This window comes from Balaenoptera acutorostrata, chromosome 10 (assembly GCF_949987535.1).
Source record: "Balaenoptera acutorostrata chromosome 10, mBalAcu1.1, whole genome shotgun sequence".
Lineage (NCBI taxonomy): Eukaryota > Metazoa > Chordata > Mammalia > Artiodactyla > Balaenopteridae > Balaenoptera > Balaenoptera acutorostrata.
The window spans coordinates 42,115,418-42,134,065 of record NC_080073.1 but is presented as its reverse complement, the minus strand read 5'-3'; the positions used below and the strand labels follow the sequence as shown (position 1 = coordinate 42,134,065).

Sequence of the window (18,648 nt, the reverse complement as noted above, 5' to 3'; positions counted from 1 at the left end):
TAGCCAGGGCACTGGAACTCCTGCAGGGAGGCCTCTCTGATGGTCCAATGAAAGCCAAGCCACATCCCCTTCCTCGACAGGCCCACGCCCTGGGAGTGGAACGACCAGGCAAACAATGGGCCGGCCGCTGCTCAGGGCTCACAGGAGCACCGCCCCTGGGCCTCAGGGGCCAGGCTTACCTTCAGCTTCCCCACAGCCTCCTCGGCGGCCTGTAGCTGCCGACCTTGCTCCTCCAACTGGCCCCTGAGGCTCCTGCATTCTTCACTGGAGGTCTGGAGAGGATGAGAAAGGGATCAGAAAAGTGGGGTCCTTGTTCTGAGACTCCCTCGGCCCCATTCCCCGCAAATGGGTGAAAACAAGCTACCTCTCTCTTTTTCTCCCAAACTCAATAAACTTTGGGCTTCCCTGGTAACACAATCCCGTCAAGCCAAGAGACTTAGCTTGGCCCCCAAACTTAGAATTTCATTTCTGCCAAGGAAAGGGTGGAGTATGAGCCACACGGAACTGCAAGGGGTGGGGTGACACAAGGTGGGAGGCACATCTGTGGGAACGCAGTAGTTGCCTAAGACAGAGGTCAGGAGTGGTCTGAGTGCACAGACCCAGAAGCAGACAGAAGCCAAAGCCCCGTAGACGTCTGCCTGTGTCCTCACTCTTAACCCTTTTTCTCTGCAGTTCAAGACACACGGTAAACACTGTTCTCATAAGCTTGTCTATCCCAAGGGCTCTGTGAAAATGAATTGAGTTGGTTTCCTACAACTGCTCTGTTATCAGGAGGCACCTGAAGGGACAGAGAATCCAGGGACAGGACTTGAGGCAGTCAGGAACTCACATGCCAAAAGGGGCTGGACAAGTACATAAACGAGTGCAAGGAAAATAGCAGAGGATGCAAGCTTCCTTAAAGTGGGCAGTCCCCACCCAGCTCCTGCTGACTGCTGCCACGTAGGAATGAGAGCACAGGCTTTAGGAACTCCCAAGATTTCAAAAGAAGTCCAAAAACGGAATCTATAAACACCCTGCTCTTGAAATGTTGGCTACTAAGTTAAAAAAAAATTCTGTGTGGGCCAAACTTGTCTGTAATGGCCTTAAATTTAGACGTCTGGGTTAAAGCATCCCTCTCCAATGCTGTGTCCCTAACATGTTCCTGCAGGGAGAAGGATGCTGTGAGCTATGACACCTGGACGAGACCATGTTGGCTTGGGCCCCCCAGGACATTCTTGGGCCCTCATGTGCCACCTGGCCGAAGGTGCATCCCAACCACTCATGGACCCACCAGGCCCTGCCGCAGGAGACAGGTGCAGCTCAGACGGTCAAGGTGAGGGTTACCTTAAGTCTGCTCTGGTAGTCCATGATCTCGGTGCTCAGCTGGAACTTGAGGGTGTCGAGCTCCTGGCGTGCAGTCTCCCGGATGCTCTGGGCCTGCTGCTCGGCCTGGGCCAGCTGGGCCTGCAGGCCAGGCAGTGAGCCAGCTGCCTCCTCAGCTGCCTTCAGCTTCCCCTGCAAGCTCTCCTTCTCTCGCCGCAGCCCTGCCACTTGGTGTTCCAGGCCCTCCAGCTCCTTGGAGGATGCCTCTTTGGCATCCTGGAGCTCTTGCATGGCGTGGGCCAGCGCCCCCTCCACCGGCTCTTTCTCCGCGGTCAGCGCGCAGACCTGGATGCCGAGCTCGGCCATATCCGTGGTGGCCCGGTGCGGCTGCTTCTGCAGCTCAGCATGTTCTAGCTGAGCCTCCTCGGAGCCGCCTTTTGCCTGGGACAGCTCCTCCCACACTACTTGGAGCTCCTCCTCCCTCCGCTGGGCCTCTCCGGCCCTCTCCTCCTGCAGTGCCCCTTCACGCTCCGAGCACTGCAGCAGCTCCTGGACGTGGGCCCTGTTGAGGGCTTTGTTCTGCTCCTTCAGTTGCTGCACGAGGGCCTTGTGCTCCCTCAGAGCGGCCTCGGCCACGCTCAGCTGGCTCTGCACCTTCTCCCGGTCACCCAGGGCTGCCTGCAGCTTGGCCTGGAGGTCCAGCACCCCAGCCTGCAGTCTCTGGGCCTCCCCCTGCTGGCTCTCCAGCTGCGCCTGAGACAGGGCCAGCTGGGCTGCTAGCTCCTGGGACGTGTGGTCTTGAGGTGTGCTGGACCCCTGCTGGCTTTTGTCTGCCGTGAGGGTCTCAATCAGCTGGGTCTGCTGGCGGCACCGGTCCTCAAGCGCTCTGAGCTCCCCCGCCCGGGCCTCTGCTAGCTGCCGGCACTGCTCCACCTGCTCCCGCAGCTGTTGGCATTCGGCCTCCTTGCTTTGCAGGGCAGCCTCCTTCTCAGCCACATGGGCCCTCATGGTCTCCTTGGCCTTCTTCACAGCCAGGAGGCTTGCCTCCATCTGGTCTCCCATGCGCCGGATGCTGGCCTGCTCTGACTGCAGGGAGGCCAGGGAGCCCTGGATGGCCGCCTCGCGCTGCTGCAGCGCTTGATAGTCAGCCTGCAGGGCCTGAAGCTTATCCTCCAACAGCTGGTTGCGCTCCACCACATTCTGCAGCTCCTTCTCCAGCTCCCTGTTGGCCTGCTGGAGCTTCTTCTCCTGGCCGGCCCCTTGCATCCTGGGATCGTCCACCTGTTCCTCCCACGGGCCCCGCGGCTCCTCCTCCAGCTTCTCCTCCAGCTTCTCACAGGCCTGCTGCAGGGTGGAGCTCAGAGCCTCGCGCTCCTCAGCTGCCACGGGCAGCTCTGGGCCGGACTGCGCAGCGAGTCGCTCCAGCGCCCCCACCCTCTGGCTGAGGCGGTCTTTGTCCTGGATGAGCTGCTTCCTCTGCTCCTCCAGGTCACTCACGTGCTGGCTCACCTGGGCCAGCTGGGTCTCCAGGAGCCGCAGCTGCCGCGTCAGGGACCTGGCCTCCTGCTCCAGCAGCTCCTTCTCCTCCTGCCGCCGCTGCTCCTGCCGCCGCCCCTCCGCGAGCTCGTCCTCCAGGGAGCTCAAGTGGGCCAATGACTCCTGCAGCTGACGCTGGAGCTGGGCTGCCTCCTGCCCCTTCCTGGACAGCTCTTCCCGGAGCGGGGCCATCTCCTCCACCAGGCGCTCCAGGCTGGCCCGGGCCTCCTCCTTCAGCTGCAGCTCTTTGGCCAGCTGCTCCAGCTGGGTGCTCTGCTGCCTGTTGAGCTCCTGGACCCAGGTGCTCTCCCTTTCCAGGAGCTTCTCCCCCAGCTCCTGAGTCTCCAGGGGCGAGTCACTGGGGATGCGCTTTTGCCGCCCCTTTGCATCCAGTGCCACGTCAGCCTTCTGCTCGGCTGCACCCAGCTGGTCTGGGACATCAGCTGAGCGCTGGTCCTTCCTGCCCAGGGAGTCACGTGTGGCCTCGAGCTCCCGAGCCAGGGGCTGCAGTAGGGACTCCAGCCGCCGCAGGGCTGAGCGGTAATCCTCCTCCTTCTCCGAGGCCCCCAGCTCCAGGGCCTGCAGGCACATCTGCAGCTCCTTCACAGTGTTCTGTGTGGCCTGGGTGACTTCCCACTGCTTCCGGAGCGCGGCCACCATACCGGCGAGGCGAAGGTTGTCCTCGGCGGCGGCGCGGCCCCTCTCTCTCTCTGCCTGCAGCTGCTCTCCACGCAGGCTGACGGCCGCCCTCAGCTCCTCGTTCTCTCGGTCCCGCTGCTGCATCTGCTCCTTCAGCTGCTTCTCCCGCACCTCCAGCTGGTCCAGCTCCAGCCGCAACTCGTCAAAGCCCTCCAGTGCCTCGTGGTTTAAGGGGTTGCTCAGGTCAAGGTGGGAGGCCATCTCCTGAGTCTGGGGAGGAAACACGAAAAACAGGTGGCTTGGGGATGAAGCTACATGGCTGCTTGGCAAAACTTTAGAATTTAATGAGAACAGAAGTAAAAATACAGCAATTACATGACCTAAGGTTAGTCTATCGAGCTATTCAAAGGACCAGAACCCCTTTGCTCAAAGCATCTGCCAGAGGAGGTCAGTAGCACATCCTAAAATATGATGCAACGTCACACGTGTGAGCTCCACTGAGACTCAGAACTTGCCTTTCCCATTCAGCCTCCTGTAGCTTTGGTAACATAATGGATGCTGGTTCTTAGGGAAATGATGTTATATGTAAACTACTGCTTACCCACTGCACTGCACCCACAATTCCTGTTGCAATTAAATCACAAAATAGGGTAAAAATGCTACTCTTAATGCTTCTTCTACTGATTGGTCTTATATTGCTTTGCTGATTAATTTCAGTGTTCTTTCCCATTAAACTATACGATACATTCACATTTCTAACAAAATTAATGAAACTGACCTGATGCACTAACGTTTACTGAGCACTAGTCTGTGCCAAGCCCTTAAGCACTGTGCGTGTGTGCCCTCATTTACTCCCTACAACCACCTTTCAGGCTGGTATGAGATTTTACAGATGAGAGAGGTCAAGTTTCGACAGGGTAGGTCACCTTCCCAGGGTCACACAGGGGCGAGTGACAGTCAGGATTTGACCTTGCCACTTTTAACCAGAGTGCCAAACCACTTCTTCTGAAACACTTTAAAAAGCTTTTAAAAGAATTTATTTTTTAAAAGGCCTAAATTCCTTTTGGTTGTAAAAACCTGGACTCGAGGAAACAGTGGGTAGGACTGAGGGGTTATATCGCTTGGGCTGGAACACCAGGCGTCTGAGAACATCCCCCTGAGCTGGGAGGGGCAAGAACATGCCCTGGTTGACATGACAGAGAGCGAGTCCCCAGCCTTCTCGGCATTACCTGCAGGTAGCTGCTCACCAAACTGCTCATGCTGGAGCTTCGGCTGGGGGGTCTCCATAGGTAAGCAGAAGAGCCAGTGCCCAGGGTCCTCCTGTTGGGCCGCAAAACAGACATGCCTGCATCAGAGCAGGAAACACACACACACACACACACACACACACACACACACACACTCAAACACACACACACTTGGGGAGGCCTTGGTTGTCACTAGGCAACCAGGTGGTGGTAGGGGCAGTGCCCTCCCAGGTCCAGTAAGAGGGCAAAGTCCAACAATTTCCACCAAAGCACACATTCAGGTTGGTCGTAGCAGCTGGACCCCACTGTTGAAGTCTAAGCATGATGGCTTTGCTCTCACTGCCAAAAAAGAACGAAGTGAACATAGTATTTCCCAGTTTTTAGTTTAAGTTTTCCTAGAACCTTCGATGCCAGCCATAACTTGTCTACCAGGGAGGAACCAGCAACAGTTAATCTGGTAAATAAAGGTCACGCTGTGCTTCGGGCCTTGAGGTCACTGCTTTACGTTATGTTACACGAGTAATGTGGCTGGAAGACCTCTTCTGGTTCACACTGGACATTTCCCTCACTGCAGAAAGTTCTATTTGATGGCACTAGTCATTGCGAACGAAACACACTTTTACTTAACGACCAGAATCTTCTCCTTAATCTACAATTACTGCATTTTAAACCTTGTTAGTGTCCACAACCCAACAACTGCACTTCTCAGTACTACCTGAAAGACAGTCACATATGTGCATAAGGTGACGTGTGGGGATGCTCTTGGCAGCACCGTCATGGTGGAAAAAGCAGAACCTTTCTAACTCCGTATCACTAGAGAAACAGATAAACTGTTTACTCACACAATGGAATACTCTATGCCACAGGTTGGCAATCTTTTCTGTAAAGGGCCAGAGAGTGAATATTTCGGTTTGCAAGCCTTATGGGTTCTGTCACAATTCAACTCTGCCACTGTAGCATGAAAGCAGCCATAGACAATAGGTAAATGAAGGTGTGTTACACACTGCCCTGTGGGCCATGGTTTGCCAGCCCTACTCCACATCTATAGAACTCCCTGTACAAACACAGATAAAAATCTCAAAAACAATGTGGAATGAAAAAAGCACCTGCAAAAGTAAAGCCACCTCATGATTCAATCAGTGTAGCAAATTTAAAATATATATATAAAATACAACTATACATACGTAATATTTACGGGCACATGTAGTGAAACACAGAAATATTTGGGAATGACATGCATCAACTACAGGGTTGTAATTACTTCTAGAAAGGGAGAAAAGGAGAAAGGACGGCCGCGGGGTGGGGCTTTATTTGGATCTATAATATTTTATTTCTTAAAAAAAAAAAAAGGTATCAGACATAACAAAAAAATCCCACAAGAACCAGCTTGAAGGGACTTTGGCCAAATATAAGACACCTTAAGCTTTGAAATAATCACAGTGACGGAATATAACCTATTGAATAAAATAAGAATCCACGAGTCAATGCTGCTGTAAATGAATAAATAGATGGGGAAGAAGGAAAAGATCTTCCTTACAACAGAATGCCAACTATTAATGTAGAAGGAATGATGGAGTCAGAAAATTACTCTGGTAACCATGACAGTAATTGATTCAGGAAAGATTTACCGGACGCTAAAACTAACAGGAGGGAGATTTAAAAGAAACAGGATGAAAACCTAGTCTGAAAATGTCTTCCCATAAGATACATATTAATTACAAACAGAGAAACAGTAACTTTAGGAGAAACCTGGCTAACACCACCTTAACCAAATGATCATGGTTAACCTTGCAAGTAATGAAACAAACCAACATCCTGTGTCTCTGGGTACAACATGCTGAGGACACAACACCTGGGGTATTTCTGCCAAAAATGCTTAATCTGAATCCAATAATGAGAAAACACTAGACAAACTCAAATTAAGGAACATTTTACAAAATAATTGGCCTGTACTTTTCAAAAATGTCTGTGCAAAGAGGAGAAACTGTTCCAAATGAACAAGGACTAGAGAGACCCAACAATTCACTGACATGTGACCCTGGATTGGCTCCTGGATTATAAAAGACATGTCTGGCATAATTCTTAAAATTTGAACACAGTCTGTAGATTAGACAGCAGTATTGTATCAATGTTCTGTGATTTTAACAATTGTACTGAGGTTATATAGATGTCTCTGACTTTAGGAAAGGATGTTCCTGATTTTAGGAAATATATGATTAAGTACTTAGGAGTAAAGGGGAATCAGGTCTGTAACTTATTCTCAAATGATGCAGGAAATAAACCAACATGTTTACATAAAGATAAAGTACGATAAGAATTCCCTGGCGGTCCAGTGGTTAAGACTCCACGCTTCCACTGCAGGAGGCGCAGGTTCGATCACTGGTTAGGGAACTAAGATCCCACATGCCATGCGGCACGGCCAGAAAAAGAAAAAGAGAGAGAGAGAGAAAGAATGATTAAAACGTTTGTAGTAAAATACTGATAACTGGGGAATCGAAGTGAATGAGTACTGTGTACTATTTTTACAACTTTTCTGTAAGTCTGAAATGATTTTAAAATTGAACAGTTCTAAAAATGACACGAAGTAAATATGGCAAAAATGTTAGCTCTTAAATCCTGGTGGTTGGCAAATGGGTTCCATTATAGTCAGTATTTTTTCCTCCATAGAAAGAATTCCCTAATAAGAAATACAAAAATTGGAAGAAAAAAAAAACAAACCACCACCTTATTAACAGAAAGCAAAACAAAACAAAGAATGCTGGACTTGAGTTTAACTCAAGTCTAGTACCCTGGCCCTGGCCCTGCTGCCTGCCAGCTGTGTGACTCTGGGCAAATCCCTCCAATTCTCTGAGCCTGTTTCCTCAGCACCTTGCTCCTGGAACGGTTGTGAGGATGCAGTTGGACGGTGTGTGAGTGCCGTACCGGTGTAAGAAAAGAAAACACAGCAAAGCAACCTTTCCAGCAACCCTTACATGGACGAGCCTTCGCTCCCTCTCTTACTGGCCTCCATGATAACTGTATCTATGAGAACACATCGGGGAAAAGCCCACTTGCTCCCCCCTCGCTCCCACACCAAGTCCCTTAACACATCTGAAAACCTTGGGTTTCACATATGCGTCTCCACTGACTCATGCTGCCTGGCCAGTTAGGTTAGTTTAAGGTTGGAGCCTCCAGATGCTATCGTTAGTCACGATTCAACCAAGTCTGTAAAATTAGCAAGTGTAAGAGTTGCAAGGCTACAGGTAATTTACTGCACGAGCAAAACTGCTTTGAGTGGCCTGGTGGCAAGCTTCAAAACTTCAAACATCTATTTCCCCTCTTTTCAACCAAGCAGTTAATTCTTCAAGGTACCTGGCAAATGTCGGCCAGGCAGCATCCAGGTCATAGCCCCTCGATGCCAGGTCAAACTGGATGTCGGTCAGCTCGTAGAGTTGGCCCACGATGTCAGAGCTCAGCTTTGGCTTCAGAAAGGGGCTCCTTGCGTAGTACCAGTCACTGCAGGGAAACACAAAAAGGGGTCAAGTACAGGAGTACATAAAGAAAGGGAAGAGTGCATTTCATCAGTCCTCCCAGTAAGGCTCTGCCTCATCAAATTTCAACTCAGATGACTAAATTAATTAAAGACAGACACATACACCCTAATTTGATTTTCACTGTAGGAGCACATAACTCTCAAATAAGCTTGCTCTTCTTCAGGGAAATTACTGAAATGAATTAGATGCTTATTTGTTTATTATTTATATCATACCCATTTCCAAATGAATGCGAGAAACCTTAAATCTGAATTACTGTCCTAGAAAGGGCAGTTGTAGGGGAAAGAACACTTCTTTTTTTTTTTTTTTTTTTTTTAACACTTCTTTTTTTAAAAGAAAATCTTGTCTTCTATCCCCTCCAGAGAACTCAATACAGGACATTGAACTCGCTGCTAATTTCTGTCCAGACACCAATATAAAAGCCAAGGAACAAAACATCTCCATTTTGAAGTGGTAGTTGTTTCACTTCACGTGAAACAATAAGAATTAAAAAGACAACACTGATGAGTTTAATGAGCTACTTGGCTGATATCCGTGAACTGGGACACACTGGAAGTCAAGCTGTTTATGACAGTTTTCACCAAACATTACAACAAAATAACCTTCAAATCAAATGCGCAAAGGTTCTCAACTCACATGCATTCACAAAGCCTGGCACATACAAGAGAAATACACATTTATGCAAATCAATCTTAAAGGTGACAAAATGAAACAAAATATTCCCCCCCAATGGTTTTTCTTTTATTCAGAAGTATTTCTTTTAATTAACTGGAAGAACACTCTGGAGGTAGAGGGGAGGCAGAGCTGGAAAACGGGTGCCGGGCGAGCCAAAGAGGTTCAGCTGATTGGCAGCTCATCTGCGGCTCCTAATCTGACACCCTCTCCCCGCCTTACACGCTCAACCCCACCTCTCCCTCCTCCTTCCCCTCCTGCTGAGGCTTCAGCACGAGGGGCACAAAGGCTCCCAATCTGGTCACCCATCACAATCTCCAGGGAGCCCAGACCCATGGGGCGGGTGCTGACTCAGTGTCTCAGGTGAGGCCCCAGGCTCGTTGGTGTTAAAAACCCCACAGGTGATTCTGCTGAGAGGCCGAGGCTGCAACCCACTGGTCCAGGGTGACCAGTGGGGTCTGCCCATTAGTGCCAGCACCAAGGACCTGCCATCCACCAGAGGAAACTACCTGGCATTAGTTCAGAGACCTAAACCCAAGCTCCTGCTTTCTGCCTCAGCATCAGTGGGGCCCAGAGAAAGGCATTTGGCCTCTCTGAGCCTCACTTTCCTCACCTGTGAAAGCTCAGTGCTACCTGCCCAATGTGCGCCAAGGACTGTGGTAGGGAAGGGGAGAGGAGGATGACAGGTGGAGGTCCCTGCTCGTGCCAGGGTGTGACACAAACAGGCACTGCTGCTGCGGCTGTCATTATTACTGTTTAGTTTATCACATTTATTTGAGGTCTTCTGAACTTGTTTCAGAGACCTTATACACTTTAATACATGCTGAAAAGTGCTGAAAAATTGTTCACTGCAAAAACAATAATTTAAAAAGAAAAATATACATAATCCTATCCTTTATCAAATCATGTTCTCATATACTTTTTTTTAAATAGATCTTTATTGGAGTATAATTGCTTCACAATACTGTTAGTTTCTGTTGCACAATAAAGCAAATCAACCATATGCATACATATGTCCCCAGATCCCCTCTCACTTGAGCCTCCCTCCCATCCTCCTTATCCCACCCCTCTAGGGACATCGCAAAGCACGGAGCCGATCTCCCTGTTCTATGCTGCTGCTTCCCACCAGCCAACTATTTTACATTCGGTAGTGTGTATATGTCGATACTACTCTCACTTCACCCCAGCTTCACCCTCCCACCCCATGTCCTCAAGTCCATTTTCTATGTCTACCTCTTTATTCCTGCCCTGCCACTAGGTTCATAAGTACCATTTTTTTTTAAAGATTCCATATATATGCGTTAGCATACGGTATTTGTTTTTCTCTTTCTTACTTCACTCTGCATGACAGACTCTAGGTCCATCCACCTCACTACAAATAACTCAATTTTGTTTCTTTTTATGGCTGAGAAATATCCGTTTTATATATGTGCCACATCTTCCTTATCTATTCATCTGTCGATGGACATTTAGGTTGGTTCCAAGTCCTGGCTATTGTAAATAGTGCTGCAATGAACACTGTGGTACATGTCTCTTTTTGAATTATGGTTTTCTCAGGGTATATGCCCAGTAGTGGGATTGCTGGGTCGTATGGTAGTTCTATTTTCAGTTTTTTAAGGAACCTCCATACTGTTTTCCATAGTGGTTATATCAATTTACATTCACACCAACAGTGCAGGAGGGTTCCCTTTTCACCACACCCTTTCCAGGATTTATTGTTTCTAGATTTTTTGATAATGGTCATTCTAACCGGCGTGAGGGGATACCTCACTGTAGTTTTCATTTGCATTTCTCTAATAATTAGTGATGTTGAGCAGCTTTTCATGTGCCTCTTGGCCATCTGTATGTCTTCCTTGGTGAAATGTCTATTTAGGTCTTCTGCCCATTTTTGGATTGGGTTGTTTGTTTTTTTGATATTGAGCTCCATGAGCTGTCTGTATATTTTGGAGATTAATCCTTTGTCCGTTGTTTCATTTGCAAATATTTTCTCACATTCTGAGGGTTGTCTTTTTGTCTTGTTTATGGCTTCCTTTGCTGTGCAAAAGATTTTAAGGTTAATTAAGTCCCATTTGTTTATTTTTGTTTTTATTTCCATTACTCTAGGAGGTGGGTCAAAAAAGATCTTGCTGTGGTTTATGTCAACAAGTGTTTTTCCTATGTTTTCCTCTAAGAGTTTTATAGTGTCTGGTCTTACATTTAAGTCTTTAATCCATTTGGAGTTTATTTTTGTGTATGGTGTTAGGGAGTGTTCTAATTTCATTCTTTTACATTAGCTGTCCAGTTTTCTCAGCACCACTTATTGAAGAGGCTGTCTTTTCTCCATTGTATGTTCTTGCCTCCTTTGTCATAAATTAGGTGCCCATATGAGCGTGGGTTTATCTCTGGGCTACCTATCCTGTACCATTGATCTATATTTCTGTTTTTGTGCCAGTATCATACTGTCTTGATTACTGTAGCTTTGTGGTATAGTTTGAAGTCGGGGAGCCTGATTCCTCCAGCTCCGTTTTTCTTTCTCAAGATTGCTTTGGCTATTCGGGGTCTTTTGTGTTTCCATACGAATTGTAAAATTTTTTGTTCTAATTCCGTGAAGAATGCCACTGGTAGTTTGATAGGGATTGCATTGAATCTGTAGATTGCTTTGGGTAGTATAGTCATTTTCACAATATTGATTCTTCCAATCCAAGAACATGGTATATTCCATCTGTTTATGTCATCTTTGACTTCTTTCATCAGTGTTTTATAGTTTTCTGAGTACAAGTCTTTTGCCTCCTTAAGTAGGTTTTTTCCTAGGTATTTTATTCTTTTTGTTGCAATGGTAAGTGGGAGTGTTTCCTTAATTTCTCTTTCTGATTTTTCGTTGTTGGTGTATAGGAATGCCAGAGATTTCTGTGCATTAATTTTGTATCCTGCTACTTTACCAAATTCATTGATTAGTTCTAGTAGTTTTCTGGTGGCACCTTTAGGATTTTCTATGTATAGTATCATGTCATCTGCAGACAGTGACAGTTTTACTTCTTCTTTTCCAATTTGTCTTCCTTTTATTTCTTTTTCTTCTCTGATTGCTATGGCTAGGACTTCCAAAACTATGTTGAATAACAGTGGTGAGAGTGGACATCCTTGTCTTGTTCCTGATCTTAGAGGAAATGCTTTCAGTTTTTCACCATTGAGTATGATGCTTGCTGTGGGTTTGTCATATATGGCCTTTATTATGTTGAGGTAGGTTCCCTCTATGCCCATTTTCTGGAGGGTTTTTATCATAAATGGGTGTTGAATTTTGTCAAAAGCTTTTTCTGCATCTATTGAGATGATCATATGGTTTTTATTCCTTGATTTGTTAATGTGGTGTATCACATTGACTGGTTTGCGTATACTGAAGAATCCTTGCATCCCTGGGATAAATCTCACTTGATCGTGGTGTATGATCCTTTTAATGTGCTGTTGGATTCTGTTTCCTAGTATTTTGTTCAGGATTTTTGCATCTATGTTCATCAGTGATATTGGTCTATAATTTTCTTTTTTTGTGATATCTTTTTCTGGTTTTGGTATCAGGGTGATGGTGGCTTCATAGAATGAATTTGGGAGTGTTTCTCCCCCCTGCAGTTTTTTGGAATAGTCTGAGAAGGATCGGTGTTAGCTCTTTTCTAAATGTTTGATAGCATTTGCCTGTGAAGCCATCTGGTCCTGGACCTTTGTTTGTTGGAAGATTTTTAATTACGGTTTCAATTTCATTACTTGTGATAGGTTTGTTTATATTTTCTAATTCTTCCTGGTTCAGTCTTGGAAAATTGTACCTTTCCAAGAATTTGTCCATTTCTTCGTGGTTGTCCATTTTATTGTCATATAGTTGTTTCTGGTAGTCTCTTATAATCCTTTGTATTTCTGCAGTGTCAGCTGTGATTTCTCCTTTTTCATTTTTCATTTTATTGATTTGCGACCTCTCCCTTTTTTTCTTGATGAGTCTGGCTAAGGGTTTATCAATTTTGTTTATCTTCTCAAAGAACCAGCTTTTACTTTTATTGATCTTTGCTATTGTTTTCTTTGTTTCTATTTATTTCTGCTCTGATCTTTATGATTTCCTTCCTTCTACTGACTTTGGGTTTTCTTCGTTCTTCTTTCTCTAGTTGTTTTAAGTGTAGGGTTAGATTGTTTATTTGATATTTTTCTTGTTTCTTGAGGTGACACTGTATTGCTATAAACTTCCCTCTTAGAATGGCTTTTGCTGCATCCCATAGATTTTGGGTCATTGTGTTTTCACTGTCATTTGTTTCTATGTATTTTTTAATTTCTTCTTTGATTTCTTCAGTGATCTCTTGGTTATTTAGCACTGCACTGTTCAGCCTCCATGTATTTGTGTTTTTTCCAGTTTTTTTCCTGTAATTCATTTCCAATCTCATAGCATTGTGGTCAGAAAAGATGCTTGATACGATTTCAATTTTCTTAAATTTTCTGAGGCTCGATTTCTGACCCAAGATGTGATCTATCCTGGAGAATGTTCCATGTGCACTTGAGAAGAAAGTATATTCTGTCACTTTTGGGTGGAATGTTCTATAAATATCAATTAGATCTATCTGGTCTTTTGTGCCATTTAAAGCTTATGTTTCCTTATTTATTTTCTGTCTGGATGATCTGTCCATTGGTGTAAGTGGGGTGTTAAAGTCCCCTACTATTATTGTGTTACTGTCGATTTCTCCTTTCATGGTTTTTAGCATTTGCCTTATGTATTGAGGTGCTCCTATGTTGGGTGTATAAACATTTATAATTGTTATATCTTCTTCTTGGATTGATCCCTTGATCATTATGTTGTGTCCTTCCTTGTCCCTTGTAACATTCTTCATTTGAAAGTCTATTTTATCTGATATGAGTATTGTTGCTCCAGCTTTCTTTTGATTTCCATTTGCATGGAATATCTTTTTCCATCCCCTCACTTTCAGTCTGTATGTGTCCCTAGGTCTGAAGTGGGTCTCTTGTAGACAGCATATATATGGGTCTTGTTTTTGAATCCATTCAGCCAGTCTGTGTCTTTTGGTTGGGGCATTTAATCCATTTACATTATCGATATGTATGTTCCTATTACCATTTTCTGAATTGTTTTGGGTTTGTTTTTGTGGGCCTTTTTCTTCTCTTGTGTTTCCCGCTTAGAGAAGTTTCTTTAGCATTTGTTGTAGAGCTGGTTTGGTGGTGCTGAATTCTCTTAGCTTTTGCTTGTCTGAAAAGCTTTTGACTTCGGCATTGAATCTGAATGAGATCCTTGCTGGGTAGAGTAATCTTGGTTGTAGGTTTTTCTCTTTCATCACTTTAAGTATATCCTGCCACTCCCTTCTGGCTTGCAGAGTTTCTGCTGAAAAATCAGCTGATAACCTTATGGGGATTCCTTTGTATGTAATTTTTTGTTTTTCCCTGCTGCTTTTAATATTTTTTCTTTGAATTTAATTTTTGTTAGTTTGATTAATATGTGTCTTGGTGTGTTTTTCCTAGGGTTTATCCTGTATGGGACTCTCTGTGCTTCCTGAACTTGGGTGATTATTTCCTTTCCCATGTTAGGGAAGTTTTCAACTATAATCTCTTCAAATATTTTCTCATACCCTTTTCCTCTTCTTCTTCTAGGACCCCTATAATTTGAATGCTGGTGCTCTTAGTGTTGTCCCAGAAGTCTCTGAGATTGCCTTCAATTCTTTTCATTCTTTTTTCTTTATTCTGCTCCTCAGCAGTTATTTCCACCATTTTGTCTTTCAGCTCACTTATTCGTTCTTCTGCCTCAGTTATTCTGTTATTGATTCCTTCTAGTGTATTTTTAATTTCAGTTATTGTGTTGTTCATCTCTGTTTGCTCTTTAGTTCTTCTAGGTCTTTGTTAAATACTTCTTGTATTTTCTCAATCCATGCCTCCATTCTATTTCCGAGATTCTGGATCATCTTTACTCTCATTACCCTGAATTCTTTTTCAGGTAGATTGCCTATTTCCTCTTCATTTATTTGGTCTTGTAGGTTTTTGCCTTGCTCCTTCATTTGTGACATATTTTTTTGCCATCTCATTTTCCTTTTTTTTTTTTTAATGAGTGGAATTGTGTTCCTGTCTTACTGGTTGTTTGGCCTGAGGCTTCTAACACTAGGGTTTGTAGGCTATTGGGTAGTGCTGGGTCTTGGTGCTGAGATGAGGAGCTCCGTGAGACCTCACTCCAAAGAATATTCCCTGGGGTCTGAGGTTCTGTTAGTCCAGTGGTTCAGACTTGGAGCTCCCACCGCAGGAGCTTTGGCCCAACCCTGGGCTCATGAACCAAGATCCCGCAAGCTGCCTGGGGCAGCAGGAAAAGAAAGAAACGTACAACAATAACAAAGTAAAAAATAAAATTAGACTAGGAAACTAACAGATATGCTAGGAAGAATATAAAAATAAAAATATAGATGAATCAACAACCGGAAGGTACATTAGTACCACAATAGTAAAAAAGAGGAGGGAAAAGAAAAAAAATAAATAAAAATTTAAAAAACGGGGGGAAAAGGCGTTGCCTGTGGAGGGTGGGGCCTAAGCAAGGGTGAGGTTTGGGTGGTGGGCGGGGCCAATGCTCAGGACCCACAGGGCTGGAAAACACCCTGGGGGCTGTGGGGTGTGGGGCTTAGGCTCAAGGAACAGAAGGGGCCCAGGCGTGCTCCCCAGCCCTGGTCTCAGAGGGCAGGGGACCTCACCTGGGAGCCCAGTGGGCTTCCTGGATGCCCAGTGGGCTTCCTGGACTCAAGTGGGCAGGGAAAATGTCATCTGCTCCTCCGGGGTGGCCCCTCCCACCTGCCTCTCCTGATCTCCCCGGCCTCCCTCCTATGCCCCCAAGGACCCACGTGGCCTAGAGGGGGCCTTGGAAGGCAGGGGATCGGCTTGGGAACTCAGAAGGCTCCCCAGCCCGAGTGCGCCAGGCGATCGCCCTCCGCTCCTCTCCCGCTCTTCCCGGAGAGTCCCTCCTGCCTGCCTCTCCTGATCTCCCTGGCCTCAGGGGTACTGATCCTGTCTGGCCTCCACTTCTCCTCCCCCTTCAGTCCCCCTACGTCCTACCGGTTCACTCTGGGGTTTCCTCCCGTCTCTTTGGGCATCAGAGTCCCCTACCAGCGGCTGGCAGGCGCCCTAGTTGTGGGGAGACGCTAACTCTGCATCTTCCCACACCGCCCTCTTGACTCCGCCTCCCCATGTTCTCATATACTTTCTAATTCTTTTATATATTTTTTTGTAATTTCATTGTTGCCATTAGGATAGGTAAGATTTGCATTTTTTTTCATTATTATATTGTTATTTTCCTTGTTGCTATATAGACTTCCTTATTGCAATTTTAATTATTTATTTATTTGGCAGGCAAAGAGTGAGTTTCTTAGCATAGGAAACTTGTGAGAGATACAAGTGGGCAGGCAAGGCAGCGCAGCAGCCCCAAGAACAGAGTAGGCTACATTCTTATAATCCAAGAAAAAGTGGGGAGGGGAGAAGACCACCTCTTCCTCACTCTTGGGCAGCTGTCAAGACTTACATAATTAGTTCCTCCTTTAACCCTATAGAGTCTAACCTGGACTGTCATGGCGCTACTTAAATCATATGTATATTAGCAAAAGGGTGGTAATGTATACTAAAATATGGTAATTCATCTCAGGTTTTGGTATACCTTACTGCAATTTTAAATGATGCCTTGCTATGCCATTTAAAATAATTTGCTGTAATTTTTTAAAATAAATTTATTTATTTATTTATTTATTTATTATGTTTTCTTTTTGGTTGCACTGGGTCTTTGTTGCTATGCACGGCTTTCTCTAGTTGCGGCGAGTAGGGGCTACTCTTCGTTGCGGTGCACGAGCTTGTCATTGCAGTGGCTTCTCTTGTTGTGGAGCATGGGCTCTACGCATGAAGGCTTCAGTAGTTGTGGCTTGTGAGCTCTAGAGCGCAGGTTCAGTAGTTGTGGCACACAGGCTTAGCTGCTCTGCGGCACGTGGGATCTTCCCAGACAAAGACTCGAACCCGTGTCCCCTGAATTGGCAGGCAGATTCTTAACCACTGCGCCACCAGGGAAGCCCTAATTTGCTGTAATTTAACAGCCCCCCATCACTGGACATTGATGGCTTCCATCTTGTGTATTAAAAGTAGCATCACCATTTTTTTTTTAACTGAAGTCTAGTTGATTTACAATATTGTGTTAGTTTCAGGTGTACAGCAAAGTGATTTGGTTACACATATATATATGTACATATCTATATTCTTTTTTTCGATTCTTTTCCATTATAGCTTATTATAAGATATTGAATATAGTTCCCTGTGCTATACAGTAAATCTTTGTTTATTTTATATATGGTAGTGTGCAGCTGTTAATCCCATACTCCCAATTTACTCCTCTCCCCCTTCCCCCTTTGGTAACCGTAAGTTTGTTTTCTATGTCTGTGAGTCTGTTTCTGTTTCATAAATACGTTCATTCACACTGTTTTTTAGATTCCACATATAAGTGACATCATATGATATTTGTCTTTCTCTGTCTGACTTATAAGTAGTATCGTTATTATTAATGAGGGGACTTTGGGTCATTTCTGAATGGTGTGGGGTAAAGCCCAGCACTGTCATGTATTTACCTGGTCACTTTGGTGTTCATGAAGCACTGCTGTAAGGTGTCGGCCAACCTCTGGTGCACCAAGGAGTAGCGAATAAATGCTCTTCCCTTTCCCAGAGATGTTCGGAGCTGGAAAATGTAGATAAAATAGAAATAAAGAGCTGTTAGCCTAACTCCAAATACAGGCCTCATGGATGGCTGACAAAAGCAGCAACAGGGCAGAAAATGTCACCCAATCCTACCCTACACATAACCTTCACTTATGTCTCTCAAAGAACACAAAACATTTGAGAATGTCACCCCACAGAGGGAGGCCTAAAGTGGGTGGACGTCTTGCAGGCCTCCGTCTGAGAACAATCTGTAGACTCCAGCAAACGTGTCAAGGAAGATACAGTCACTAGAGGCTCAAACATCTACTGTGGATTCTACTGGAATGTCATTCTTCCTCCCCTGCTCCATCAGAATCCTTGGGTTTAGAGTCAGAGATGAAACGGTCTGACTTAATTTGGAATATTTAGAAAACAGGTTGGAGGTAAATGAAGGGCTTCTCATACCAGAAGTACGCTTGAAGAGGAAGAGATGGTCTCAATTTAGCTAATGCCTGGGCTTGTTTTTGAAGTTTTGGGAGAAGAGATGCAGGCGAAGAGGCCTAAGGGGCTTGGCTGGAGCCCATGTGGAAGGGGGAAGAGAGAGGAGGGCAAAAGGCAGAGGAGTGTTAGGGGGACTTGTGATGGATGTATAACTGCCTCCTCTGTGTCCTCGTGGAACCATCACTAAAATCCACATATCTGTCAATGCTTTCCTGGTTGGATTTATTTTCAGCTATACCAACTCACTGCATTTAGTCAGAAGGTGCCCAGGGGGTGAGGGCAGGGGTGTTTCTAGGTGGCCCAGTTACACTGAAGTAATGAAAAATGGGTGTGGTTCTGTTTCAGGAAGTCTGAGGTGGACGGAGGGTCCAGGTGCAGGCCTGTCTTCAAAACCTCTCCCCACAGTGCCAAAACGTGGCTTCTAAAGAGGTTTCTGGAAGCTTGTTGTGATGGTGGTGGGGTATGCTGGTCACAGACTCTGGCCCTAGTTGCCAGGATGGACCAAGGGCTATTAAGCTGTCCAAGGGTACAGCTATAGAAGACACTTGAGATCTGTAGGCAAA

The 18,648-nt window shown here is 45.6% G+C and overlaps 1 protein-coding gene across 6 annotated transcripts in view; it reads right to left on the bottom strand.

The window, feature by feature from the left end:
* The window catches only part of FYCO1 (FYVE and coiled-coil domain autophagy adaptor 1), an 85,932-nt gene that overhangs the window by 49,739 nt on the left and 17,545 nt on the right, over nucleotides 1-18,648 (bottom strand). For all 6 annotated transcript variants that reach the window (XM_007168871.2, XM_057554553.1, XM_007168872.3 and 3 more), the window contains 5 exons: nucleotides 17,518-17,624; nucleotides 8,076-8,219; nucleotides 4,707-4,797; nucleotides 1,324-3,747; nucleotides 180-272 (listed from right to left, as the gene is read on the bottom strand). In XM_007168871.2, the coding sequence (XP_007168933.2) occupies nucleotides 180-272; nucleotides 1,324-3,747; nucleotides 4,707-4,797; nucleotides 8,076-8,219; nucleotides 17,518-17,624 (2,859 nt within the window). The remainder of the gene's footprint in view (nucleotides 1-179; nucleotides 273-1,323; nucleotides 3,748-4,706; nucleotides 4,798-8,075; nucleotides 8,220-17,517; nucleotides 17,625-18,648) is intronic.